General features: G+C 39.2%; 1 protein-coding gene across 5 annotated transcripts in view; it reads right to left on the minus strand.

Annotated features, from left to right (window-relative positions):
- AFF1 (ALF transcription elongation factor 1) overlaps nt 1–27,874 on the minus strand; it is a 221,290-nt gene that overhangs the window by 44,432 nt on the left and 148,984 nt on the right. For 4 of the 5 annotated variants that reach the window (XR_015250360.1, XR_015250361.1, XM_086704632.1 and 1 more), the window contains 7 exons: nt 25,165–25,209; nt 19,857–19,943; nt 18,839–18,875; nt 15,341–15,392; nt 3,183–3,237; nt 3,023–3,060; nt 838–994 (listed from right to left, as the gene is read on the minus strand). Coding sequence is in view for 3 of the 5 variants with exons in the window: in XM_086704632.1 (XP_086560758.1) it covers nt 838–994; nt 3,023–3,060; nt 3,183–3,237; nt 15,341–15,392; nt 18,839–18,875; nt 19,857–19,943; nt 25,165–25,209 (471 nt within the window). In the remaining 2 variants the exon portion in view is untranslated. The remainder of the gene's footprint in view (nt 1–837; nt 995–3,022; nt 3,061–3,182; nt 3,238–15,340; nt 15,393–18,838; nt 18,876–19,856; nt 19,944–25,164; nt 25,210–27,874) is intronic. The other variant, XM_086704633.1, reaches the window with a different exon arrangement.

The following is a 27,874-nucleotide window of genomic DNA, read 5'->3' on the forward strand; positions in this document are numbered from 1 at the left end:
AATTTTCTCTATACAAACTGGTCTAGTTCATTCACCAAAAAGGTCTTCCCTTTCCACCAAGTATAATTTTTACATTGCTACTCCACGTTTTGAGGGCCTCTGGCAACCCTGATTGTTGTTACTAGACTTCTTGTATTCAACAATCCAGTAAAAAAATAGAATAAGTCTTCTAGATAAACGTGCTTGCGATTTGCAGTCTCATCTGTTTATCTTACAGTTTCTCCCAAGGGTGGGTGACAGGCACACACAATTATCCCTGTTTTACATGGAACACAGGGAGCAAGAAACACAGCCCTGGCAAGATCACTTTGCCATCAATTTAATGCATGGCTTTTAGTGATTCAAAAATAGAACCTCTGATGACTTATTTCTAGTTCACGTTCCTGTCCTATGCTAAATTGGGCTGTCTCCTTTTGATTTCCTTAATTCATGCATTCCTGAAATTTCAAAAAGAATTCTCATTAATATTAAAACAGCAGCCTACTGAAAAAAAAAAAAAACCACACAAAAAATGAGTTGTCTTTTTTAATAGAAGGGAAAAGAAAATGGTGTGCAAACATTCTTAATGAGTCGCTCCTCCAAACAACACTAGCCACAACAGAGAAGAACTTATCATTTTATAGAAGGAGAGAGAAGACCTCTCTCCCAAACTTCTATTGCCAAATGTTTGGTAAGAAATAAACAGAAATAGCTGGCCCTACGCAGCACAGGGGTAGGAGAGAGTTGCCCCATGGGACAGAACCACTCAGTCCACAGCCAGTACTGGCCCACAGCAGACTCTAGCCCCAAAAGCAGAATGCTGCCATCCTAGATTGCCTCCTGGAGGGGACACAATACCTCAGGAGCCGGAGTTTCTAGGGGCTCATTCTCTTCGCTGTCACTTGAGCTGCTCTCGCTCTCCGAGTCCGAGGAGCTGTCTGAGTCACTGGTGCTCTCTGACTCGGCACTACTGGAATGTGCTGAGGCCGCGGCTTCTGGAAGCGACTGTGGAGCACTGCAAAGCAACCGAAGACAGAATCTGAAGACACCTCACAAGGTGGATTTTCTCCCTCTTTACTCACACCCCACCCTGCCCTCCAACCATTTTTCTGCTACTCAAAAGAGAGGGCCTTAATAATACCTAACATTACTAAATTACCACATCATCCAGTTGAGAGAAAGGCCCACAGTGGCTCAAACGGTCAGTGAAAAATCTTTAAAATGGCTCACCAAATAACTACATAAATGAGAAGCTTGTGGATATTTTGCTCCTGAAGAACATTTTGAGCTACACAAAATTCAAGTTAGATGGTAGCACTTTATATCAGAAGTTTAGTAAACCACGGCATGGACTGCCTGTCTATTCTTCTAAATAAAGTTTTATTAGGACGTGTCCACACCTGTTATTTAAGTATTGTCTAGATCTGCTTTTATACCACAAAAGCAGAGCTGAATAGTTTCAAAAGCTAAATAGTTTTTAGGCCATATAGCCTAAAATATTTACTTTCTGACCCTTTGTGTTTGCTTTAAATGGGTATAAATTAATCCATTAAGTTATTTTATGAAGTTATAATTAAAACCTCCCTCTGTTCTCTATATGAAAACTAACCGAATGGTAGCCAGAAACTGTTGAATATAAATGGCGCCCCTCTGGAAAGTGGCCTCAAAGGTAATCCAGTCACACCCTTGGGCAGAGTTATAGAAGAGGCCGTTTTTTATGAGTGGCTTAGGACCACCCCCAAATACCAGCTGAAGTAGAGATTAACTACTACAAGTTTTAAGAATAAGGCAAGAATTCTAGTCAGGGAGAAAACACACTGATCACACTGCTGGGCCCATACAGAATTTCACAGCCTATCTTAAAAACTTGTCCCAGATGGGATCAGCCAGGGCAATAAATCCAGAACTATAATCTTGAAAGCCTCCACAACCACCTAAAATATTAAATGATTTATTAAATAAATTTTTTTATTAAAATAAAATAGAGTAACAAAAAAAAAATACCAAAGTCACTAGTTGAGGTAATTTTAAAACACGCACACTATACTACAAATGATGTAACTGCCTCATATAAAACGCTACATCAAATTTGTGATCCCGTTCTCCCTGGTAGCTGAAGAGCTTCAGCCAGTGAGGATTAGAATGAGATGCACTTTCAGTGTGCTTCCTGCTTCTAGTTTATCCCCATCTTTCCTATTTTCTCTTCCTCCACTTTAAAGTTAGGCTATTTTGTCATATTTTATGCCACCAGAAGTTACTGAACAGAAGAGAAAATGAGCAGAGCTTTTGAATCCAGACAACCTCACATAATTACACGATAATTACATGGTCTGCCTCCACAATAACTGTAACGTCACCTGTGTGGCAGGAAGGTTTTTATTGCTGAGCACGTCTCGGAATGGATGACCACATCTCAAGAAGTAAAACAGCTACAGCATAGTTTAACCCTTTGTCCATGGAAGGCAGGTACCAATATATTAAATCATTAAGTTCAATACCAGAGGAAAATATTGTAAAGACAGTTCAGATAATTCCCACTTCCAAAAACTAAAGCACCTTATTTTCTGAAATATGGCTGCTACTTACAAAGTGAAAACAGTGCCATTTTTCATCACACTAAAATGCACTCTAGGTCAATTTTTTAAAGCAGCTGAAACAACTAGAAAACTCACATGACTGAGAAAACAGGCACTATGGAAAACAATTTCTAGAAATGATTCAGCTTTGTAATTTTTGAAAACAGCAAATAAAAACATTATGCTCCTCAGCATAACTTTTTAAACACTGGTTATATTAATACTGATGAAAGTGATTTAAGCTTATTTTTTTTTAATTCTCAAAAATTTTTAAATTCCAACCTGATGATCTAGGTAGGTACAGGGACTTTCTCTTTTATAGAGCTAACAACCTCTCTTGGCTGATTTAAGCTTCCAAAAAATTAAATAGGTACTTTCTTCTAACTGTGATCCTTCACGTCCTTCTCCATGAAGAAGCTATGAAAGCACTAACGGAGAAACGCAAACACTTTGCCCGCATACAATACCTTGGAGGTGCAGATGCAGAAGGAGGCTTCTCTGGGCTCTAGGTATTCACAATAAGGGCAAGAAGGACCAGGAAAAGAACAAAACAACAGGTTAGGATAAGCAGCTGGAAAGCTTACATTTTTAAGGATTCCTGGTATTACGGGGGTGTACAAAACTTACTTGTTCGTTGTCACTGTCCTCACTGTCACTGAGCTGAAGGTCATCTTCGAGCATGCTGGAATGGGCAGGGACACAGACATTGTAGGATTTAAAGTAGTGTCTACTAACTTCTTTTAGTATATAAATAGAAAATATGCTTAATGATAAAAAAAAAAAAACAACAGAGAGATGGGATAGGTAGAATTTTTATTTATTCATCAAATGCCTTATTTTTCAGAAATGTTAAGTTTTACTATTATAACACAGAAACTAGTTTAGTCCAAGCTCCTTACTATCTCAAGACTGAATCTTCCACACGTTCTGAGCATTAAAAGCAGAACTACCACGAGACAGGGATTTGTGACCAGCCTGGAGACTGAAGTTCCCAGGTTTACACAAACAAAACAAACAATAACGACTACCAGAAAAAATATACACAATACACTCTATTTTCTTCAATAGTCTCTAACTACATTAAGTGATTAACCAGTAAATAAGTTAACACTGGATAAGTGAGTATTTGTAAAGTGTTTAGAAGAGTGCCAAGGCACTTAAGTGTTATATGTGAATTCAATATATAGTAAGATATACGAAGCTATCAAGGCCATTGCCACCAAATACTGCAGGTATCTTACATTTTTGTTCAAGGGACATTATTAATATTAAACTTTATTTTTCACCCCACCCACAAATTCTCTCGTTTGCTTAAACACTCATTAGTTGAAAGAGTAGTAATATCAATAACACTGTTGTCTAGAAAATATGTTTAACCTTACTGCTATCATTCTGGTGAAAATAAAACCTCAGTTCACTTCCTCAAAGTTATAGTTAATACTCATCTCTAGGTATTCTGGTCTATGATCAACTTCAGTGCTAAGAGCAAACATCATGGGCACCTGGGTGGCTCAGTCAGTTAAGCTTCCAACTTCGGCTCAGGGTATGATCTCACAATTCTTGAGTTCAAGCCCTGCACTGGGCTCTCTGCTGTCAGCACAGAGACCACTTCAGATCCTCTGCCTCCCTCTCTCTCTCTCTCTCTCTCTCTCTCTCTCTGCCCCTCCCCTACTCTCTTTCTCTTTCTCAAAAATAAAATAAAAAAATATTTTTAAGAGAAAAAAACAAACATTATACTTCAATTTAAAAAAAAAGCCATTTTCCAGTCCCTACATGTTTATTCAACTCTCAGCCCCTCCTTATCTCCTCCCTCTTACCATCTTCTGAGGACAAAACTACAATCAAAAGAATGTATCAGTAATTAATTGTTTGTTCCCACTTCCCCCAAATTTATGAGCATCACTATTTGAGGAAATGTTATTAGTGAAGGTGGAAAAAATAAAAATAAAAAACCAATCTGCTTAAGTATATAAGAAATGCTCCAAAAAGCAAAATTATATTAGTTACAATCCTTTAGTATTTCTAAAAATACCTCTCCAATAATTTGACCAAAAATTTTTACTGCAAACCCACTAGCTGCCAATGAAGTAAAAGCAGGCATGATTATTTTGGGAATCCTTGGTAAAATCACTCTATTTTCTAACGAAAATAAATTATAAAATGTGGCTCTTTTGTAAATGACCACCTACATGCAATGTTTTAATTGTGCCAAGGAACTATTTTCACCAACAAATGTACGAAAACTATCCTGTGATAAGTCTCTTAAAAATACAAAAGCTGTTAGCTACTTGTAAATGGAGGTGCTGCTCAATATTTATCTAATGACATAAGGCTAGAAAAACACAGACTTCAGATGCAAAACCTGGCAGTAGCTATCACAATGGTGTGTAAGAAAAAAAGTCAACAATGTTAGTGCTGAAGGGTGGCTTGGCTGGGGTATACACACAAAAAAGATAAAAGATATATATATCTTTGAAAAGGTATAACGCAACCAGAAAAAAAGAAAAAAAAAAAAAAAACCTGACAAAGTATATTCAATGTTAGCCACTACCACCAAAACCACAGTTAACAGACCTCTGCAGTTTCTTTGCATAAAACTGGTTTGTCTTAACTTCCCAAAATATCAACGATCATGTAATCCAATCACCTTCCCGTTATAAGCAGAGGGCTAGATACTCTGTTAAGCTGTCTGCCTGGCTTCCATGAATATACTCTCCTAAAGTAAGTCAGAAAATATATGTTCTGACCTTCAGCTCTACTTTCTCTTAGGGAATGAAAGGGACTGTGAAAGTGCTGTCCCAGATTCCGAGAATTTCCCCCTCAGAACATTATGTAGGCAATAACAAAATAGGCCCGCAGGTCTGACACCTAAAGAGATGAGTGGCCTCTGAAGGCAGATTGCTCCAGATAGCTCTAAAAAATATTCACTCAAAAAGCAATGATAAACCAATAGGCAAACAAAATCTATCACTTACGTAGGATATACTGGTTATTTACGCTTGGTATTCCACTGAATCAAAATTCAAGATACAATTTGATGCAAAAATCAAGATTTTTTTAAAGTAAGCTCTATGCCCAATGTGGGGCTTGAATTCGTGACCCCAAGGCCAAGAATCGTGGGCCCTACCACCTGAGCCAGCCGGGCACCCTGATGCAAAAATCAACATATTATATTGTCAGTGTCTGCCAAAAGTAACCACGGAATCTTCCAGAAACCACAGTTTATTATTATCGCCAGATGGGTAGCTCAACATAAACCAGCATGCTAATGGGGGGAGGGGGACAGGAACCTCTAAAGTTTTTTATAACAAACATGTACTACATCTGTATTAAGAAAAAAATTAACTTGAGGTGCCTGGGTGGCTCAGTCATTAAGTATCCAACTTTAGCTCAGGTTATGATCTCATGGTTTGTGGGTTCAAGCCCCACATCGGGCTGTGCTGACAGCCTGGAGTCTGCTTAGGATTCTGTGTGTCTCTCGCTACCCCTCCCTCACTCATGCTCTGTCTCTCTCTCTCTCAAAAATAAGTAAACACTAAAAACAAAAACAAAAAAAGTTAACTTAAGAACCATAACTAAGTTTTGCCAATATAGAAAATTAATCATGAATGCCATTGTGACTTTACCCAAAAAAAAAAAAAAAAAAAAAAAAGAATCTATATAGTTAGGAGAAAATCTAACCTGATGACAGGTAAAAGTTTTACTGTTAGAGATAAAGAAAAAATGTAAAGGAACCAGCTGCTAAAACCCCGTTTGTCCCACTAACAAGCATGACTGAGGCCAAGTACATTACTATACTGCACTTCACATACCGTATGTAGAAGAACAGGTCCTTAATGGGGAAAATGGCAAAACTAATTATAGCACATCTGGGTGACCACCTTTGTGCCCCTAGAAGGGAATCAAATCTCTTAGACCCAGTCTCACTCATACCAGTAAGATCTAGGTCAAGAGAGCCAAAGGCTCAAGGGACATACTCAACTGTAAGCTTTTCTGGGGCAGGATCAAGTCATTTTCACCTTCATATCTTCTATATCCAGAACTTGGCAGGTACCCTAAAAGGCTGGCTGAATGAACAGCACTGCTTTTGCTGAATAAGTAACAGTACCACATAGCTGTGCCCGCTGTGAGATCACAACTCTATAATCACTGCCTTTGCTCACAACCCTATAGGCTGCCTCTCATCATCCCGTCACATTCTAAGGGTGAGGCAATGGGCTCAGAATGGCCATCTAGCTTGCTAGCTGAAGATCATGGGGCTGGTACATGCTGGATCCAGAATGCAAAAGCCATTCCATCTTATAGGACCCCCTTGCTCTGGCCAATAAAGGACACAAGGGCTGGAAAACCTACCTGATGGGATGGAATCTAAGCTTCAGAATCCCCTGAAAGACTTGGATTTAAAAGAAAATAGTAATTATCCTGTTGGAATAAAATGAATGCACTATTTTTCCCTTATGAAAATAAATGAACTAGAACCCTTATATACTTTTAAAATTGGTGAAACAACAAATTTCACTTCCAAACGCCAAGACAAAGCAGTTATTTCAAAGCATAGGACACCATATGGCCTACTGTAGCACTGTTCAAAAGAAGCCAAATACTCAGGTACAGCAACTCTTTGAACTAACACGGAGGTTTAACCACATTTCACATTACTGGTGAGGGAGAGTTTTCACTTAAAGGTTACAAACAACCCTCAAACCCCTTTGTACAAATGCATTCTTCAGGCAGCTGCTCCACAGAGCCGACAGAGCCACGTACAGGTTCCGGCAGGCGCGCTTCAGTGACTCACGGCCCGACTGTTACTGTGCGAAGACACACAAGACAAGCCTTTATTCCTTTCCCATTCCTCAGTACTGGGCTTGCCAAAGACTTCACTGCCAATATTCTGTAACATCTCAACTCAAACCCCAAAACGACGTAAATAAGTGGATTTTTTGGCTCAACATTTCCTATGATCACGCCATACGTTTTTTTGGGGAAAGAGCAAGTGAAGGCAAGCTCACGGTAATTAGTAAGTCACAACCCTGGTATTAGGTGTGTTTAAAACGGTAAGTAATACTTTTTCGAAACCGCTAATGAACACGTGAGAATGTGTAAACTTGAACAATCTCACAAACTTAAAACTGATTTGGGAATAGGACAGGTGATGGAGTGCAGGGAAAGAGAAAGAGGCTGGGCTCCAAAGTGGACATACATAATTCTTCAAATCTAAAATTCAATCAGGCTGTGATTCCTTTTCTGGTAAAGGGCAGCAATAAGGACTGCAAAATGTTTTGCAGATGATGGAAGATTACAAATTATGAAGAAGGTTCCACGTACACTAAATGAAAAATCGAAAAAACAAATCTCAAGCAGCTGTGACACTACATCTAAGGGGAACTCGCCATAAATGGTGACAGTGTTGGCATTACTCAAATTCATGAACTATGGGAGGTTATGGACAAACAAGATTGAGGGGAAAGTGGCTCAGTACATGATCTACTGTAGTAATTGAGGTTATGGCTGATTAAGTAAAAATTGTCAAAGGTGTAACAGATGATTTAAAATCCATGGAAGAGGTGAAGATTATCTGAGGTCACATAAGGATGTGAGAAAAATTACAAGAGTATAAATGAAGGGAAATCTGAAGTAAATAATAAGATTAAATCAGTAAATGTAACATGGGTGCCTGGCTGGTTCAGTCAGTACATCACATGATTCTTGAGCTCAAAGTTGTGTGTTCAAGCCCCAAGTTGGGCAGAGAGATTACTTAAAAAAAGAAAAAAAAAAGAAAGGTATGACATAAGATACTAGTGCAAGAATGACATACTGGACAACCAGGAAGAACCGGGAAAAATTACCACTGAAAATCCTGCTAACATTGCTTATTGGGGTGCCTGGGTGGCTCAGTCAGTTAAGCATCCAACTCTTGATTTCAGCTCAGGTCATGATCTCACGGTCGTGAGTTCAAGCCCCGCATCAGGCTCTGTGCTGGCAGTGTGGAGCCTGCTTAGGATTCTGTCTCCCCTCTCTCTCTGCCCCTTCCCCGCTCATGCTCTAAGTAAACATTAAAAAATTAATAAAAAATATTGCTTATGCATATATTTAATCAAATCTAAGTGTAATATTTTTTCCTTCCATATTTACTCTTAGTACTTACTATATGCCAAACCCTGCTCTAGACTCAATGGATACAACTCTAAGCAGACAAATTCTGTTTTGTGGCACTTACAGTCTAGGAGAAGGAGATGAACAACTAAAATAAATACTTTTCCCTTATGAAAAGGGAAATAAACAACTAAATATATACTTTTTCAATGGGTAAAAAACCTATGGAGGGAAATAAAAGAATAAAGATGGGTTCGGGTTCCTTTTCTACATGGGGTAGTTAAAGAAGTCTGCACTGATAAGGGGGTGGCGTCCATTGCACAAATAGAGGGTAGAGTGATCAGGGCACAGAAAATAGCAAGGAGGCCAAGGAGGCCAACGTGGCCACAGTGCAAAGTACACCAGAGTATTCAGGAAGAGGGGTAGTGAGGGAGGGTAGAGAGGTAAGTTACCAGAGGGCTTTGGAGGCCCATGCAGGATGAGACAGAATAGACATTCTTATGCAAGTAGACCACATCTTGTTCATTTAGTAATAGCCCACCATCCCACAGTGGGTGGAATGTACAAACTGCCTTTACGGCTAACAGATTCTTAGCAAATTAAAACATTTTATTCAATCTTTCAACCCATGTTTAAATTAGTCTATGGTCACTTACTGCAGTAAATAAGCAGTTATGATCCAAAGTGAGACTTGAATCGACCTTCATGGGCTCCCTTAAAACCATGTTTTTGCATATGCAAAGGAACTACTTCAAAGTTGTCACCCCAAGTTAAGAATGACTTGCTGATGTTTTCAAGTGGCTTCAGAGCCTGCTGCAAAATCTATCAAACCCCTTTAGACGTGGCAGGAGTTCTCTGCCTCCCTCTCTCATCATTCAGGCTCCAGATCAAATGTTACCTCCTCTGAGAGACCTTTCCTGACCTCCCTCCCAAACATCTCACCACCACCCAAAAGAACTCCTCCCTGAGCCTGTCACTATCACATCACCAAGTTTGTATTACATGCCACCCGCATTAAGTTACAAGATGTGGAAGACAAGAATTTTGTCTTATTGGCCACTGTTTCCAAGTCCCTAAAGGAGCACCAGGCACACAGCATGTGTTCACTAATTATGCACTCAATGCATAAATGGAAGCAATTTTTAGAAATATCTCCAAAGTCACCTGGAGCCAAGCCCTCAGAATAAGATTTATATAATTGGGGTCTAAAGCATGTTAAATAAGGAGAATCATTTTTCTTTTGTAGAAGAAACTCATTTTCCTAACACTTACCTATTATACAACAGACAAGCGATAAATTTATTCTTCTGGTCCATTTTATTTATCTTTGGTCTAAGACCAAATATAGCAGTATATTTTATCCTAAAGGGGCACTCCCAAAGTAGTTTAAGCCGTGGCTGGATCATTTGGGAAAATTCAGCTCCAAGGTGAAAACTTTGAAGAGGACAATCCTCTAGCACCTTAGTATTATTTTTATAATTATTTAAAGTATGCTTCATTTCATAGCCTCATCAGAATATCCCTTCAATATTATGCAAGTTTCCAGCATGAGCTTGTATAGAATGTTAAGTCAAATATTACCCTCCAAGGGATTCAAGAATATCATCTACTAAAGCTAGAAATCTAAGAGTTAAAATGATTATTCCAAGAGACCATAATTCTACCAGGTGCTGGTCACAGCACAGTGCAAATGAGGAAAAGAGGTGATTCTACATTTGGGAGTTTCAGTATTTTGTAAATATTGGTTTAATGTGCCTGAGGGACTATAATTCTGAAATAAGCAGATTTTTGTAAAATACTGCACACCAAGATTCTTTTTGTTTGCTTTCACTTAAGAGTAGAAATTCTTGGTGGGCAGGGCACCTGGGAGGCTCAGTTGGTTGAGGGTCCAACTCTTGATTTCAGCTCAGGTCATGATCCATGGTCACGGGATGGAGCTCTGTGATGGGCTCACGCATTGAGTGTGAAGCCTGCTTAAATTCATTCATTCATTCTCATTCATTCATTCATTCTCTCTCTCTCTCTCTCCCTCCCTCCCCCCGCCCTGCCTCTCTCCCCAATTTATGCTCTAAAATAAATTTTAACACAAAATTTTTTAAAGAAATTCTTTAATACTCCATTTTATAAATTCTCATTTCTCTATAGCATGGCTAACATTAACTCCTTTTTTAAAAACAGCTATATTCCTTGGGGCTCCTGGGTGAGCTTCCAACTCTTGATTTCGTCTCAGGTCATGATCTCACAGTTCAGGAGCTTGAGCCCCGTGTCAGGCTCTGGGCTCTACCTGCCTCTCTCTCTCTGTCCCTCCCCTACTCATGCTCTCTCTCAAAAATAGACATTAAAAAAAATAAATTAATTAGAATAAATAAATATAAAATGCTATAATCCTTATTTGCTTTCATTTTACAATTCTACCTTTTCTCCTGAAAACTAACACTTCTTAAAATACCTAGGTAACTAAAATAATTATGAACACCAATATCCCCGAATTCATCAGACAAATTGGGAATGAATATGAAGCATATTCTTCTCCAGCAACACCTGGTCCTGAGTACTGAGAATTATCATTAAAAATTGGCTCTCCATTTACATTCTGTGATGCTCAACTTTAATGTAGTCCTACCAACACATAAGTGACCAGCACAAATATTTGTTCTTTGTTTTGAAGAACTGTGAATAAGGCCATAGGAGTGTGACCTCAGTGACAGATAATTTATAAGCTATGCACATTAGGGTGATTTCTACTACTTCTTCTGAAATGTGTATCAGCGAATAGTAAAAACAAAAATAATAATAATAATTTCCTTAGGCTACATATGATTTAGATGAACTGGTACAGATAAGCCACTTCTTTAGACTTCATTCTGGGACATTTCAACTGTCAAATGTCCTGAAGTGATGATTTTATATTATAATAAACTGATAGAATAGGTTTTCCCTAGTTCTTTTACCAAGATATTTAAAAACCAATAATGTTTTGAGCAAGAGATGAAAACTCAGACTCACTTAAAAAGGTATCAGACTCTTCCCAGCTTTTATTAACTTTGCACAATTCCTTTTTGTCAAACTTCCAGGACCATCCCAATCCCAGCCTTCATATCCAGATATTCTCATGTCAGAAGAAACTTCCCATGTGAGTAATAAAAGTTGCAAATTGCTAAAATGGTTAATTTCTGCCTCTTAGTCCCAATAAATACTGATGATTTTGGAAGTGGAACCAATAAAAATAAAGGAGGACACCTTCTAGTAAAAACTTGCGATTTGAAGGTAGGGTAGGAAGGGAGAAAGAAGTTAGCACGGTAACACCTATTCAAGTGCTTTGTAGTTTCTAGAATAAACACATGATCTCTTTTGAGAGGCTGACAAAAAACAATGACACTGGTCAACTATATCTGGCTGCACAACAAGGGAATTATAAAAGGACATAAGTGTATAGAAGAAGGAAATACAATAAAACCTTGGTTTGCAAGCATAATTTGTTCCAGAAACATGTCTGTAATCCAAAGCACTGATGTATCAAAGTGAATTTCAAGAACCACTGGCTCAGTTGTGATCATGTCACATTCGGCATTATGTACTACTCGTACTGCAAGACATCATTCATTTATCAAGTTAAAACTTACTAGAAATGCTTGCTCGTGGGGAACCTGGGTGGCTCAGTCGGTTGAGCGACCGACTTCGGCTCAGGTCATGATCTTGCAGTTCGTGGGTTCGAGCCCCGCACTGGGCTCTGTGCTGACGACTCAGAACCTGGAGCCTGCTTCAGATTCTGTGTCTCCCTCTCTCTGCCCCTTCCCCGCTCATGCTCTGTCTCTCTCAAAAATGAATAAACGTTAAAAAAAATTAAAAAAGAAAAATAAAAAAGAAATGTTTGCTCGTGTCGCAGAACATCATAGACCGAGTTACTCTCAATCCAAGGTTTTGCTATACCTTACACTTTGCCTTGGGAACTCAACAGATCTAAGCCTTAGAAAAGGATTCCAAAGTCAGGAGGCCTTAAATCAATACCACTTCCCCTAAATTTAAGGGCAAACAGCGCTAACATCATAGCTATTCACTCCCTAGCAAAGGTTGGCAGAAGGAATTCATCATTTGAGAGTTTCAACTTCAGAGATTAAAAAGTAAGGGATTCAGCACATATTTCTTTCACACCTACATCCTTCCACCACCTAGCTAATGGCCCCCGCTGACCTGCCCTGCTCCCCACCCCAAGCCTGGACAGATGTTAAGAGTTAATACAGACTCTCCACAAACTTATTCTCCAGTACTGGGTCACTCTGTTTTCCTTTCACATGCACTACTCCACTTTTCTAAGGATTCCAAAATATTTGCGACTGAAAGAAAAAGCATTAAGACCTGGATTGATTTTTTTAAACCAAAGTACAAAAGACCCCAAAATTAACATTTTTTTTTTTCCTGACATTCAAAGTACATTAGGCCATCCCTCTGGTACTCTGTGTGCCACTCAAATCGTTTAACTACATGTCAAAGAACCTTAATGCTGACGCTAGATCAAATTAACCCGTGGGCACTAACAGATGTGACATACTAAATCTGAAACTATGACTGCACTTTACAAATTAATTGGGACACTGAAGTGATTCCTTTCCCCCCGAGGTACATTTGGCACTTATGGATACCACCAGCCCCACCCCCATCCAACCACAGCCATACCACCCTCATTATTCTACTGAGCCTGGGGACTACGTTCTCTCCTATTTCATGCTTCCTTTTCCTCTTCACCTTCCACAGGCCCTGCTTTCCTCCCCTCCTTCAACCTATCAGGATCATAATAAATATTCTTTCCTACGTGATTTTATTTCTGGCAAATGAACAGTTCTACGAAGAAAGCACTATGTATGTCACAAGACAGAAGTTTACCTGCCATACACTTTCAGGCACCTCTGATTTCAGTGGTTTAACTCGGCAGGAGAACTGCCTATTCCTCTGAGGAGCAAAACTGTCAGAGAAAATGGTCTACCCAACTACCCAAGCCTGAAAGCTGATGGAAATTGGTGTGGGAAGCTGTAACTTTGGCCCGCTCAGTCTGAGGCTGCCTAGCCCTCAGGCCTAGCTCATACCAGAGTTGCCTTTTTTCCTCTACCCCCAGGCCCAGGCACACAGCGGCTTCCTTCTCTTGGTGCTGCTGCCTCCAAGCGCTGCTCCGTGGGGAACTCCTCCCTGCTAATCTTACTGCCAAGGGGGATGCAGGCTCTTTAATTCCCTCTTCCTCACAGTCCCCAAAGACACTGACAAGGGCCTTTTATTGTATAAAGGGCTTTACTACCAACCATTACAAAGAGTACAAGGTGTACAACCCTGGGGAAGTTAGAGCTTCCACAGAATTATTGCAATTGTGGTCCCTGGATCTATAATTTCTATTTTCTACCAGCCATCAACTGTTTTAAAAACTCTCCTCCTTTCAATGTAATCTAAGTCAGTGATTCCATACTTTCAGAATTTAGGAGCCAGAAGAATTAAAAAGGGAGGAGGAGGAGGAGGACAAAGAGGAGGAGGAGGGGCACCAGAGGGGAGGGGGAAGGGAAGAGGAGAAGAGGCAGAAGCAGCAGCAGCAGCAGCAGCAGCAGCAGCAGCAGCAGCAGCAGCAGAAAAGAGGGAAAAAAGGAAAGAAAACGCACATAGGGGTTAAACATTTTTTTCTGGTAAAAGGACAATAAAAACAAGCAAATGTTCACCATCTGCCAGTACTATAAATAAAATAATTTTTATTACACACACAGAAAAGTCCACCCTTCAAACTATAATAGGTTAATCTTTAAAAAAAAAAATCATGTTATATATATATATTTTTTTTTTCCTTCTGATTTTGCTTTGGAGAAATGAAAACAAATTCCATTGAGGAGCTGGTGCTTAGGAACAGGGATTGAGTCCAGTCTCACATTCAGAGTTACGGTGAAAAGATAAAATAACCTCTTTGCCTCAACTACACAGCTTTTTAAAAATTCAACCCACAGCAATGCCTCCTTCCAAAGCACATGGAACAAATACTGTGCTCAGAGCAGAGCTGGAGCTCGAACCTCAAATTCTGGGAGATTGGCAGCTCCTGGTCAGTTACTGATTAGATACTGAAGGAGTATCGCCTCGTTCCTAAAAACCCTTCCTAGTTGTATGAAAAGCAAGAAATATTACTTTAATACCATCAAGAAATGACAAATTAGGTCAAAATGCTGATTTAAAAATCTTTATTATGTACTTCAAACTGTTCCAAAAACCCCAAATGTATCTGGACTTACTTGGCCTTAATAAAGAACAGCTGGGCAACAGGACTTGTTCTTTATTAGTTAAAACTAGGCCAAAAAAGTGGCAAAAAAAAAAATCTTAAATTGTACACATCCCCCCAAATTTGTTTCCTAAAGCCAAAGCTATTTGAGACTGAATTTTACTAAGCTAAAACCTTCTATTTTCCACAGTTAATATGTAAATAACAGCTCAAATGCTTTTCTTTTGAGAAAACCCCTTGGCAAACTCTGTTATGGAACCTGAACCCTCAACAGGAGAACTTAATCCAAGCATAAATCTAGGGTATTACTTCCTTTTACAAAGCAGTGGTAGTTCATGAAAGAAAGCCATTACTTGAAAGCAGTAGGGCAAAAAAATCTAGGCAATAGATTTACGTGGGAAATTACAATGTTACGTTATAAACTCTTAATAAACAAAAGCATTTTACTTACGATGTTCCCTGCTGAGAATTAGTGTGGTTTTTTGAAGATGTATCATATTGTTCTGTGGGGAAAGGAAAATGATCAAAGCAACACAGTGAGATATATTCATGAGTTTCTTATAACCCCCCCCCCTTTTTTTTTTTTGCTGTCCCTCCACCGCTGTCCTCACCTTTTCCACCTAATCATTTAGTATGCTTGAACTCAGTCAACCACAGTGCTTGCTATACACACCGCACTTGGTACAATCTCACCATTATATAATAACTTACATCACCTCTAGAGTAGACTTGCTCAGAATCAAAGAATCCTGAACAGAGCAAAAACACAGAAAAGAACTGCTTGCAGCACACACTGCCACATGGCTGGTAACTTTCCTACGTGCTGGAACCTGACTTTCCTTGACGTCGGGTTGTGGGGGGCGGCTCACGTGTTAGCACTATGACAGGGCGGCACTCACTCTCACCTGGTCTGACCTCACCTACCTTTCAGTGATTTGCTAGCACTCCCTTTTCTCAGCCTCTGTATTTGGTCAAGTGTGCTCCCCTTCTCATCCGTACCCCCGTTATTCAACACCTGCCCCCATTCATTTATTCAACAGCTATCTGCAGAATGCCTCACAGATACAAGATGTTCAAGGCATTTGATCCTGTCCTCGATGAGCTTACAATTAACTGAGGAACACGTGACAGGCACACAAATATATATCTATGACCCCAGGCAGTGTGAGATGAGTACACAAATCAATCATATAAATTAACTGTACCAGGAATCTAGGGAATGGTCTGTTGACTATGACTAAAGAAGGCAAGTTAGGCAAGGAGCAAAATGAATTGTGTCACAAAAGATGGGGGAGATTTTGACAGAATGACTGCTCTGGCCACAGAGAGACAGGAGGGTGAGGAAGGCCTTTGGCAGAAGAGACTGCGTGAGCCAAGGCAAAGAAGAGGGAAGATTTAAAATGGCACAGATTTGGAAACAGTAAGGGCGGGGCGCAAAAGGTGTGGACACCACAGAAAGATTGGTGAAGGCTGAATTTTAGAGGGCACTGGATGCCACGATGGTAAGTTATAACATTGTTAGGCAATGAGACATCGCCAAAGGTCTAAACAGGAACATGACAGATTCCTCAGAAAGATTAGTCTAGTGGTGCCACCTGATAGAACCTAGAAGGGAATGGGGAAATAGTAAATGTGGAGGAAACGAACCAGCTGGGAGCCTGCTCTAGGTGTGAGGTAATAGCTGAAACAGAACTTGAAGTGGAATGGCAATATGGGTGCCTTTTAAGACACGGTTGAAGATTTCCCAAAAATGTCATGTGGATACCCTGCAATTAATCACTCTGTCCTCGTGGTGGCAGCAGCTCTTCCATGATATTTTTGAACTGCTTCCCCTTGGGGCTAAAGCTGGAGGCAGGACTACAAATGGGAGGGGCTAAGGTCACTCTTCAACACAATCACAGGGACTCCCATACAGTGGTCTTCACTGGGTCTTAAGCACCACAAGGCTTGGTTATCCTCAGGCAGTCATGTTTTTGCAAACCTGTGAACATAAATACTGGGGCATGCAAGTAAAACCCTTATACCTCATTCTCTACAGACTCTAAAACCTGAAGATAACCTCTCAAGAAATTTGAATTCTCTTGCTGAGCATACTTTGAGAAACACATGTCAAATTCTACTTTTCTGATCACTAAATCGGCACGTAATCCACTCCCTCTTCATCCAACATACAACTAGACCCTTCTAGGGTCCAACGAGGCCCTGCAAAGGCCAGTCTCACAAAAGTGAACAAGGTTCCCCAGAACACCAACAGACAGAGTGGCAGCAGCAGGAAAAACCCCAGGGTAAGCATCTAGTGAGCCAAGATCTACTGGAGTCCTGCCAGGGTCTGAAAACGTATCAGAACAAGGGGGAATCAGCCCATGCTACTCCAGTGGCCAAGAGGGCCATCCATCCGCAGCCAAAAAAAGTGCTTACCAGCTCATCTTCAACTATATTTTTGCTATAAGAAGGAAATCAAACAAAGAATTAAAGGGAATCTTTCTAAACCAAGACTGAGCAATCATCAGAGCTGTAAGCCAGTGGAAGGCATACAATCTGCCTGACCGGCAGACCTACCAAAGGGGGAGCAGGGAGAGCAACAAGTAAAAGGGGCACATACTACTCCTGTCCACAGCTAAGCTGGCAATGCATCTAAGACTTGTGCCACTCTCACTGCTTATCTGTCTCTGTATAGGCAGCCAAGACGTTGAGAAAAAAAGATTTCCCCATCTCCCCCAAGAAGCCACCAATTTCTGTTAATTTTACCTTGCTACTTATACAATACTGTGGCAAGATGATCAGGTTTACTTCTCTGCATGTAGGGGAAATTCAGTAATAAATTCATTGAAGATCTTATTCAACATCTAGAGCAGGGGATGGCGAACTTTTTCTATAAAGGTTAGACAGTAAATATCGTGGACTTTGCATGCTGTACCTTGTAGCATAATAATAAATGAATGGTAAGGCTGTGTCCTAATAAAACCTTTACAAAATATAGTTGCAGAACAGACGGACTCTCAGGCTATGATGGGCCCACTCCCATTCTAGAGGAAGGGATATTCTGCTTCTTGCTTTCCTCACCTTTTCTACTCTCCCCACATCCTTGTAATTTAAACAATAGAATAATAAAGGGAAAAATGTAAGTAAGGGAAAAGAATGAGGTGGGGAGATCTGAGAAAGAGTCACCTCCATGAAATATCTAAGAACAATCTTTTCCTGACATACATACATATCCTACTTTGGTAGCCCGATTTTTTGAAGATTAGCACTTCGTAACTTGGATGCTCACCGTATATTACTAAACTAAATGACTGCAAATACCTGAGTCATTTTTAGAAGGTTTCAAATGCCTTGTATGTAGTTGGGACACAAAAAAATTTGCTGAACCAAGGGGTTACTGATGAAGAGAAAGGCTAGACCTAGTTAGCTTACTTCTGTTTCCCCCTAAATTCCCAACTATTTACAATCCATAAAGAGAGACAAACAAGAATTACAGGGTGAATACATACAGGAGAAACTAAGCATCTGTGTGCTCTATTCCTTATACAAATTTCTTACTTTTTTTTAGAAAAAAAACAAAACAAAACAACACAAGAACCACACAAAATACCCCAATCTATTCTTATATATAATTCCTGAATTATAATGCTTTGAGAGTCACATTCAAAATGTGTAGCACACATCAGCTAATTATATAATTATATATTAATTATATATACAGCTAATTGTTATAATTATAACACATTATATTTGTTAAGTATTTTACTACGACCTCTTCATTAACTCTTTGCAACAATCTGAAATTCCATCCAAGGAACAGTTTTATGTTTTCCCTCCTTTCCTATTCTTTCAACAGAGGAAGCCCTCATCTGTGCTAGGCCATTTTTCATTAATTTTCTTATATTAAAACAGTAAAAACTATGCTTTGTTTTTCAATGCAAAAATCAGTTCCACGCAATTTACTTACTTTGGTTTTGAGTTGCAGAACTGATGTGCTGAGAATCCTAGAAAGAAAAATAAAAATCTCCAGTTCTCAAAATACTAAGGTTTATAAATCTTACGTGGCATCACCACTAAGTCTGATGAACACTGATAAATCTAATTTTTACATAAAATAGGTTTTATTTCTTCTCCTGTTTCCTAGAGTTTACTTTTCCTTACAGCAAAGATAGATTTATTTTATTTTATTTTATTTTATTTTATTTTATTTTATTTTATTTTATTTTATTTTATTTTATGCAAAGCATAAGGTTTACCTTAAAACCAGTAATAATGAACATTTTTTAAAAACTATCATGAGAAAATATGGAAAGTATCTAACATGGCAAATTCTGGTTTGGGTAGATATAACCTCTTTTGAAAACAATACCATGGAAAGGAATAGCTATAATATATTAACAATGCACATGCATACAAAGCTGGACAAAACACAGATCTGAAGGTGCCATTTCTATAGCTCCAAGGAGATCCAAAAGTACAAATAAGCAAAGGAAAACGGCAGTGTTTAAAATTCATTGTTCACAAATGCTTCAATGAAACATGCAAGTCAGCAACTGATCCACTTGTTACTAAAACCAGCGCTAATGTAGATGATCATATCAAACTTTAAGAAAATTAGGAAGTATAAGAAGTGGAAGATTTATGTATTAGACCTGAACTAGGAATCAGACACTCACCTTACTTACTTTCCCTGCACTTCTGTTTTCCCATTTGTAAGAGTCTCAAATGAGAGAATTTACTGAAAAGTCCTAAATGCTTTCATAAGCTATAAAACTTGGTACAAATGTAAGATGTTCTTACTGACATAGTTTGGAGAGTGAAGTGTCTGAAAATATTATGAAGCATTTTAATCGCTAAATTAACTGCAATTTTAACCTTATCTGCAAAGATTCCAACAGCTAGTGCTAGATTAATCTGGTTCACAGCAATACTTAAGACTTTTCACTGATGTGGATACAGTGCCTACTGTACTTGTAAGGAATTACCTTTGTCGGAAAAGGAAATTTGGAGGGCTCGGCTGTACTGGGCGTATGTATTGCTGTCAAAGGAGGCGGCCATGAATGGGTCATTTCCTGGAAAGAGATTTGGAAAGGGATGAACAATTATAAATAGAACACTTATTGCTATGTAAGTTAACTTTATTTAAGACTTTTTTTTAACATTTATTCATTTTTGAGAGAGAGAGAGAGAGCAAGGGAGAGGCAGACAGAGAGGGAGACACAGACTCCGAAGCAGGCTCCAGGCCCCGAGCTGTCAGCACAGAGCCCGACGCAGGGCTCGAACTCACAAACCGTGAGATCATGACCTGAACCTAAGTCGGACGCTAAACTCACTGAGCCACCCAGGCGCCCCAGCTTTTTAAAGTGGGTTGATAGTAAATAAAAAGTGAAATCTTAAAAGTTATTTTACTTTAAAAAAAAAAACCCTACTTAATGGGCTATGTTCAAACACCAAAGATCTCCAACTCACAAAACAGTAATCAGTTCAAAGAAGAAAAACAAGAATGCAGAACATGAATGGTCTTAACACTGAATATTATAAAGCATATAAACAGTAATAGGTATTAACAGAGCTTATGTAACCGTGAACACAGAGTCTCTACTCAATGCGTTCTTTCTCCCTCAGCTTCTTTATTGCATTTCCTGGAATTATTTAAGTTCAAAGGAAGAAGAACTTTCCTGTTTGACTTAAGCAAACAAGTAATTCAGGTCACTTGTTCCACTTGGGAGAGTTTTAATGGATTTGACCCTTCCCTGATACACACTATTAGTACATATGAACTTTTTTGGAGGAAAGGGCCTTTAAAAATTACGTTCCCTTTCCAGCAACAGAAGTTTCACTTCTATTCACTATTTTCATGGAGGCAAGATTTTTAGATCTTCCAAATTAATATATATATATATATATATATATATATATATATATATATATATATATATCTCCTGACATGAATTCTTTTTTTTTCTGAGTGCATTCATGACTTATACTCTGCTTTGCTAAAAACCTGGCCCTAAACAGAATGTCAGATTAAATATGTCCAATCACAAATATATGCAGGTGCACACACACACAATTTCTTAAAATGGCATTGGAGATCATGAATATCAACCCCTTCGTTTTACAGATGAGAAAACTGAAGTCTGAAATGACCGGATTTGGTGTCCCAGGAAGCTGATGGCTGAGAGCACAGGGTGTGGGCCCCTTCGCTTATCCAGTCTAACTAAGAGAAAGAAGTTCATTCCCACACATCTCAGACTTGCTTGGTAAACTGGCTTAAAGATGGGACAGGCGACTCCCTATGAGCAAGCTCGTGACCCCAGATTTCCTGCTGAATTACTTCACCTGTATAACACACTGTATACTATAGCATTTCTCTTCAGAGTGTGGACCAACCTCTCCATTGCCACAGAAATGCCATCTGATCCTTGAACAACTGGAGACGGATCTCTAGCAAGTATTTCCATTCCCAGACTCTACACTTTTCCCCTTGCCTTTCCCCACAGCCACTCTCTTGGTAGCTATCACCCCAGGACAGACATAAATGACCTGGCACAGTGACAAGAAGAGTAACTGATGCTGGCTTTCTTGAGTAATTTTTGTTAAAGGTGAAGACATGCCCATGCCTACTGACTAACCATCTGCTTTGTTCAGCACAAAGGAAGAATCCTGTCCGAGAATATAATGGAAAGAGCAACCACTCTGGAGCCAGAGTCCCAGACTGGAATCCTAACTGATCCTCACCAGCCCTGGCAGCCTACAGTCCCTGAGCTCTCTGAGCTCTCTGCACCTCTGTTCTCAGTGAGGGGTGAACTAAGACCACTTATTTTTCTAAGTAGAATGAGGGTAATTTATGTAAAATGCTTGGATACATGGTCATAAAAAGTACTTAATAAATTAAAAGCATCACAACTTTTAATTAAGTCTAGTTTTGAAAGAATTTCAATACTGCACCAAAGCGAGCTCCCTGCTGTTTTATTTATTTGACTATCCTTTAAGGAACAGGATCATTATAATGCTACAATATAAAAATATAATTAATTGAGGTGTTTGAAAGTATCCCCCCTTCTGTTTTCCAAGAATTTCTTTAGAATCCCAATGGCATCTATGACTTTTAGTTACCAATTATTCCCAGAAAATGTCCATTGTGCTCACAATGCCTAGGGCTGCCCCAGCTATTAAATTAGGCAGTTGGAAAATGCATAAACTCTTTCAGGACCTAAGTTGTTTGCCAACAGCCTGAAAGAATTTATATACTTCCCTAAATGCCTGGCCTACTGGAGGGAGTTAGGCCTTAGGAGAATTGGGGCCATAAGGCAAGGAGGCTGCCCAGAATTGCACACAAGGCCATGAACTCGCTCCCTACCTTAACAATGACTTACCACACGAATGAGGGTAAATCAGGTGGCACCTGCCTGGGTCTTAGCTTCCAGGTGCCACGGAGATGTTGCTCCTTGCTCTCTACCTTGCTCACTCTGCTCTAGACACACTGTCTGCTTCCTCTAACTTCTGGTGCTCCTCGAATACACCAACCTGTTCCCACCTCAAGGCTTTTTGCATTCTTTCCTCTGCTCATCCTCTTCATTTGCCTGCTATGGGAATCACTGCACTCATCAATACCTGATATTTTTATTATGTAATTATCTTCCTCCTGTAATCCCCATTAGAACAAGAACTAGGTCTTATTCACGTGGCATCGCCAGTGCCTAGAAAAGTACTTGAGGCTTAGGGGCTATTTGTTGCAAAAATGAATGAACAAGTAACAGTGCTACCACTCACTGTACCAGAATTGCTAGAATGCTGCGCTGAGGTACTGTGCTGACTTCCCCAGGAGGCTGTCCAGGCCATGCCACTGTAAGTAGAAAACCCGAGCTGTTGCCTTACGCCCCCTGAGGACACGAGGGCACAGTCCGCTGTCTGGAACTCATGTGTGACCAATTCCTAATCTCCAGTACTGTCTGCTATCTTCTTACCCCATCAGCCTGCAGGAATTATAGGCCTTTGTTAAAACACTTCCACTCTTCATATTTCCACCAGAGAACCAAGAAAGATTTTTCTATGATTGTTTTTTCTGTGAGGAAACTATTTACTGCTTCTGTCACCCATCAGAAATATTTGTGTTAGGATTCCTGGCAATCTTCATAAATTGCTGGTAAAAGAGAAGAACATGAACCACGAGGCAGAGGAAAGTACCTGGATCAGCACTAGAGAGTGAGAGCTAGATAGGACCCTAGGGATCATCTATTAGCCCAGGGCCTTCATTTTACCAACAAGGAAACTGAGGCCCAAGGAGTGCACATAACATGGCTGGAGCCCCCAAGAGAGGGTGAGTGTAGGGGGAAAGACTCTAAGTCTCCACTCTGCAAAGGCTTGTGCCCCTCCCCAGTCCAGGATATCTTTCTATTTGCTCTCCCTATGATTTTCAAATGAAAATACTCACCTGGTAGCTTGCATTAACTGTTCACTTTCATGCCTTTCCAGGTAAGCAAGAACCCATGAAAGTGACACTGGCGGAGAGGGGAGGGACGATGAATAGGTTTATTAAATTAAAACTGCTTGTCTGATACTCTAATACCATCATCCTAAATAAGGGATTTCATGAGGAGTATATTAACACATCAAAATCTAACAGCAACATTTGATATACACAGAAGACAAGCAATCTATATTGTTGCATTTACTTTTGAAATAACTATAAAACAAATCACACACACTTTCAAAGAAAATGCTAAGGCCATATTTTATAACTAAGTCATTTGTTGTTTTATTACTCATCACACCAAAGGATTTCAGAAATATCAGAAGAGGATGAGACAAAAGTTTAACCAACATAACCTGTTTATTATTAATCTTACTTGCTTGTTCATAAAAATTGTTCAATTTTAGCAGTACAAAGTGTGTTTCCTTAGAGATATTTCTTAGAAGATTCCAACTATAAAAGTAGAGGACAAAAATTATAAAACAGAAATGATGGAACTGCTTTCCAAATATCTGAACATCTGGTTAGACACTACCTTTGTCAAAAACTTTGCAAGTGAGGGGCTCCTGGGTGGCTCAGTCAGTTAAGGGCCTGACTTGGGCTCAGGGCATGATCTCACAGTTCGTAGGTTCAAGCACCGTGTAGGGCTCTGTGCTGACAGCTCAGAGCCTGGAGTCTGCTTTGGATTCTGTGTCTCCCTGTCTCTCTGCCCCTAACCCACTCACATCCTGTCTCTGTCTCTCTCAAAAATAAACAAACATTGAAAAAAAAAATTTTTTTTTTTTTGCAAGTAGAATTACTGGTTTCAATGCCACCCACTTAATACTTTATAATAAAAAATTAAAGGAAAAATTGGATAAGCATATATTTTGAGGAAAAGTGAACGGTGAAAATACAAATGAATAGGTACATGTGTCATACAGATCTCTACTTCACAAAAAATCAGAAAACTTACAGTAAAAGATAAAGCAAGAATAGCACTAACATGCTTCCACTGACACGGAAGAAAGTTAAAAGCCAAAGAGGAGCAATGAGAAATAAACAAAACCCTTAGTTATTACAATTATAGTACTTGAGCATTCAATTTAGCTCTAGATTTCCTGGAAATTGAAGCCAAACTAAGAAACTAAAGAGTTTATGTAATTCTTCTCTGATAAAATGAAAGCATACAGGTTCATGAGGAGAATTAATTTATTTTTTTCCTGGAACTGAATTCTAGGAAGAATCTGTTGTCCTTGTGGGGGGAAAAAAACAAAACAAAACCCTGAACCAACAGATAACGGGTTCAATGATGTATCTGTAGAAACAGCAAAAATGTTCACAGCACCATCTCAAGAAACAAGAGTGAAAAATAACCCTTCAAGGTAAGTTTATAGATATCCAATTACTTCCTACTGTTTTTCTTCATTCTTTTAAAAATTCATGGTCTCACTGAAGATGAGGCCATACATAGCAAGTGTCCATTACAAAACACCCAGAGGTATAAATCAAGCACCATTTAACCCCTCAATACAGAGGGCTTTCCTTTCTGAGAAGTGAGCAACTCTTGTGGGTATTTATGAGCCACCAGAAAAACCTGAGACAAATGCCTTGCAGCTTGCAGATTTCATTTTAATTAATAGAATCTGTCAGAGAGCTCAATAATGCTTTAAGAGTCCTTCTGTTACTATTCTGGTTTATTTTGCATTTGAAGGTATGAGGAGGGGAACAGTTTAAAGGGGTATGGAAATGGCAACTGTTCATTAAAGTCAAAGTAAATGGAGATATGCCCGCCTCCTTAAACATTTCTTCAAATGAAAAACAGTAAATGAACTCACCTTTAGAATCTCTTCAACACAATGAACTTCATTGGAGTAGGTCTGCTGAAAGTGAAAACCAAGAAGGGAAAGATTAGCACAGAAACAAAAAGAACTCGGGTGATGGTATTAGTAGACGCTGGTATTCATACTGCAACCTTCTGGTGAGTGGAATCACCTCAGGGCCACCCTTTACTAGCTAAGTATTAGGAACTTCACATTCTGGATAAAACAAGACCAGAGACTAACCTGACTTAATGGGCGGGGAGGGGGTTCTGCAGGAGACAATGGCAGACTAATTCTGACCCTCAGACCAAAGTTTCCAAAGGAAAACGTGTATATTAATGAAAATTAGCAAATTAGTAAATCTATGGGGAAAACAGATATAACAAAAGTAGAGGCAGAAAGAAATAAAACTGGGGTCGCAGTTTGCCGCTTCATAGCAACATGTGTCCTGTGAGCCAAGTAAAATGAACACAAAGATGGAAATCATCTGAACACCTACCTCATAGTTAAAAAGGCCAACATCGAATCACGGACAGATTTTTTTTTTTTGTAATATTCTAACTGGCCAAAGATTCACTTTAAGGTAAAGACATTCACTTCAGTGTCTCCGCCCCTGCTTCCAGCCAGCATTTTCACCTTATATACGCAAATATACACATACACGTGTGTACACACAAACACATACTATGTATTTCCTCAGAGAAAGACCCTCGGAGAAACAGATTTCCTAGTGTCTTGGATAAAAGATCTACTACTTAGACTTCTCTTCCTTATCTCCAGCTAAACAAATGACGGCTGCTGCCACCAATATCACCACCACAGATGGTGTCTAGGAAATGTCTTTTTACAGTCTTTATAAGTGCAAAGAAAATGCAAAAGTTTAAAAAAAAAAACTTTAAAAATCATTTTTCCTTAACTAGAGACATGAAATCCCACGACCTCATGATTTTCCCTGGAAAAGCAACTTTTTGCTCTGTGTCAATTCACAGCCAAGTGCCCCGGGCAAGTTCTCTACAACACACACTCCTCCAGTTACTGGTCTTCCCAGTCTGTCTGGTCCAATACCTGCCTCATAGCTGGAGAGTAGATGAAAGGCTTCTTTTCCTGGCTCTCATTTCTGATCTGAGTGTAATTTAATACAGCACTGGTTGCCAATTCCTGATCTACGATTCATTAACCCACCATTCCAGTTGAAGGATGAAGGCAAAGGAAAGAAAAGAGCATACAACATTCACACTGCCATGGAATCAAACTGAACGGATCCGTCAATGTTCAAATGTAATTTAATTTGCCTGGGGTCAGGTTTTAAAACGTGAATTTCATGCAGTTTTGTTGAAATGTTTGCAGTTTGATATTTTTGACTGGCTCTGGAGGTCAGAAGGTACATCCAAAGAATCAAGGGTATCCCTTTAGTCCGCATGTCCTATCAGCTCTGCCTTTAGGCATTATGCATGTCAAACACTAGACTTGCTTACCTGCTTTTTGTTTTTCAAAACCATTAAGAGATGCCTAAAAACTGGACCAAATACTAATAACCCAACATTTCAGGACAACTGTCAGGAACAGAAATGAATGCTGTTTTGACATCATGATAAAATTTAAGAGTATTCTATGGTTTCAGTTTTTCACATGCATAATTAGGACAAATAACAATTATAAGCGGAAGGTGGATCAACACAACAGAGATACAGCATATTACTACTGACTCTGGTCAAGTAGTCCAATTAACATATCTGGGAATCAATGAAAGTGAGGAATCAGAGAGAAAAAGATTCCTCCACTGCTTCCAACAGAATGAGATGAAAAAGCTGTAACTTCAGGACACTAAACGATTTTCTGAACTTAATTATTCAAGGAGTCAATACCTAGCCAAGATGTTTCGTGTCACTAAAAGATTCTTTTTTTCTAAAGTTTTTATTTTTCTTTAAAGTTTATTTATTTTGAGCGGGGGAGGGGCAGAGAGAGAGGGAGAGAAAGAGAATCACAAGCAGGCTTCAAATGGTCTGTGCAGAGCCTGATGCAAGGCTCAAACTCATGAACCCGTGAGATCATGACCTAAGTGGAAATCAAGAGTGACACACTTAACCAACTGAGCCGCCAAGCTGTCCCTAAAGTTATTATATGAGATGAAGCGGAATTGAAGAAATTTTTCTACAGCTCAGTATTTATTAGTATCTGGATAAGATAAACATTGCTAAGGAGTCACCATTTAACCCATTTAAAATTATAAATATATAAATTATATATAAAAATTATAAAATTATAAATGCTTAGGTTCAAGCATTAGTTGGTTAATTTACTGTGAATGTTCCTATTAAATCCATTATGAAAGTGGGAGTATTTCAAAGGGATGTGGGGATTCCATTCCAAATACATGAGGATATATTTAAAGACCTCCCTGGGGTGCCTGGGTGGTTCACTTGGTTAAAGTGTCCAATTCTTGGTTTCGGCTCAAGTCATGATCTCACAGTTTCATGGGTTCAAGCCCCACGTCAGGCTCTGTGCTGGCAGCGTGGAGCCGCTCTCTCTACCTCTCTCTCTGCCTCTCCCCCACTCATGTGGTCTGTGTCTCTCTCAAAATAAACTTAAAAAAAATTTTTTTTAAGACTTCCAAGCAGCACTGTTTATAATGGCAAATAACTGGAAATAATCAAATGCCCGACAATAGGAATCCAGCTAAAGACCTTTATAGTACATCTATATAGCAGTGTGTCAGAGAATTAAA

This window comes from Puma concolor, chromosome B1 (genome assembly GCF_028749965.1).
Source record: "Puma concolor isolate L17-30 chromosome B1, mPumCon1.1.hap2, whole genome shotgun sequence".
NCBI classification, from domain to species: Eukaryota; Metazoa; Chordata; class Mammalia; order Carnivora; family Felidae; genus Puma; species Puma concolor.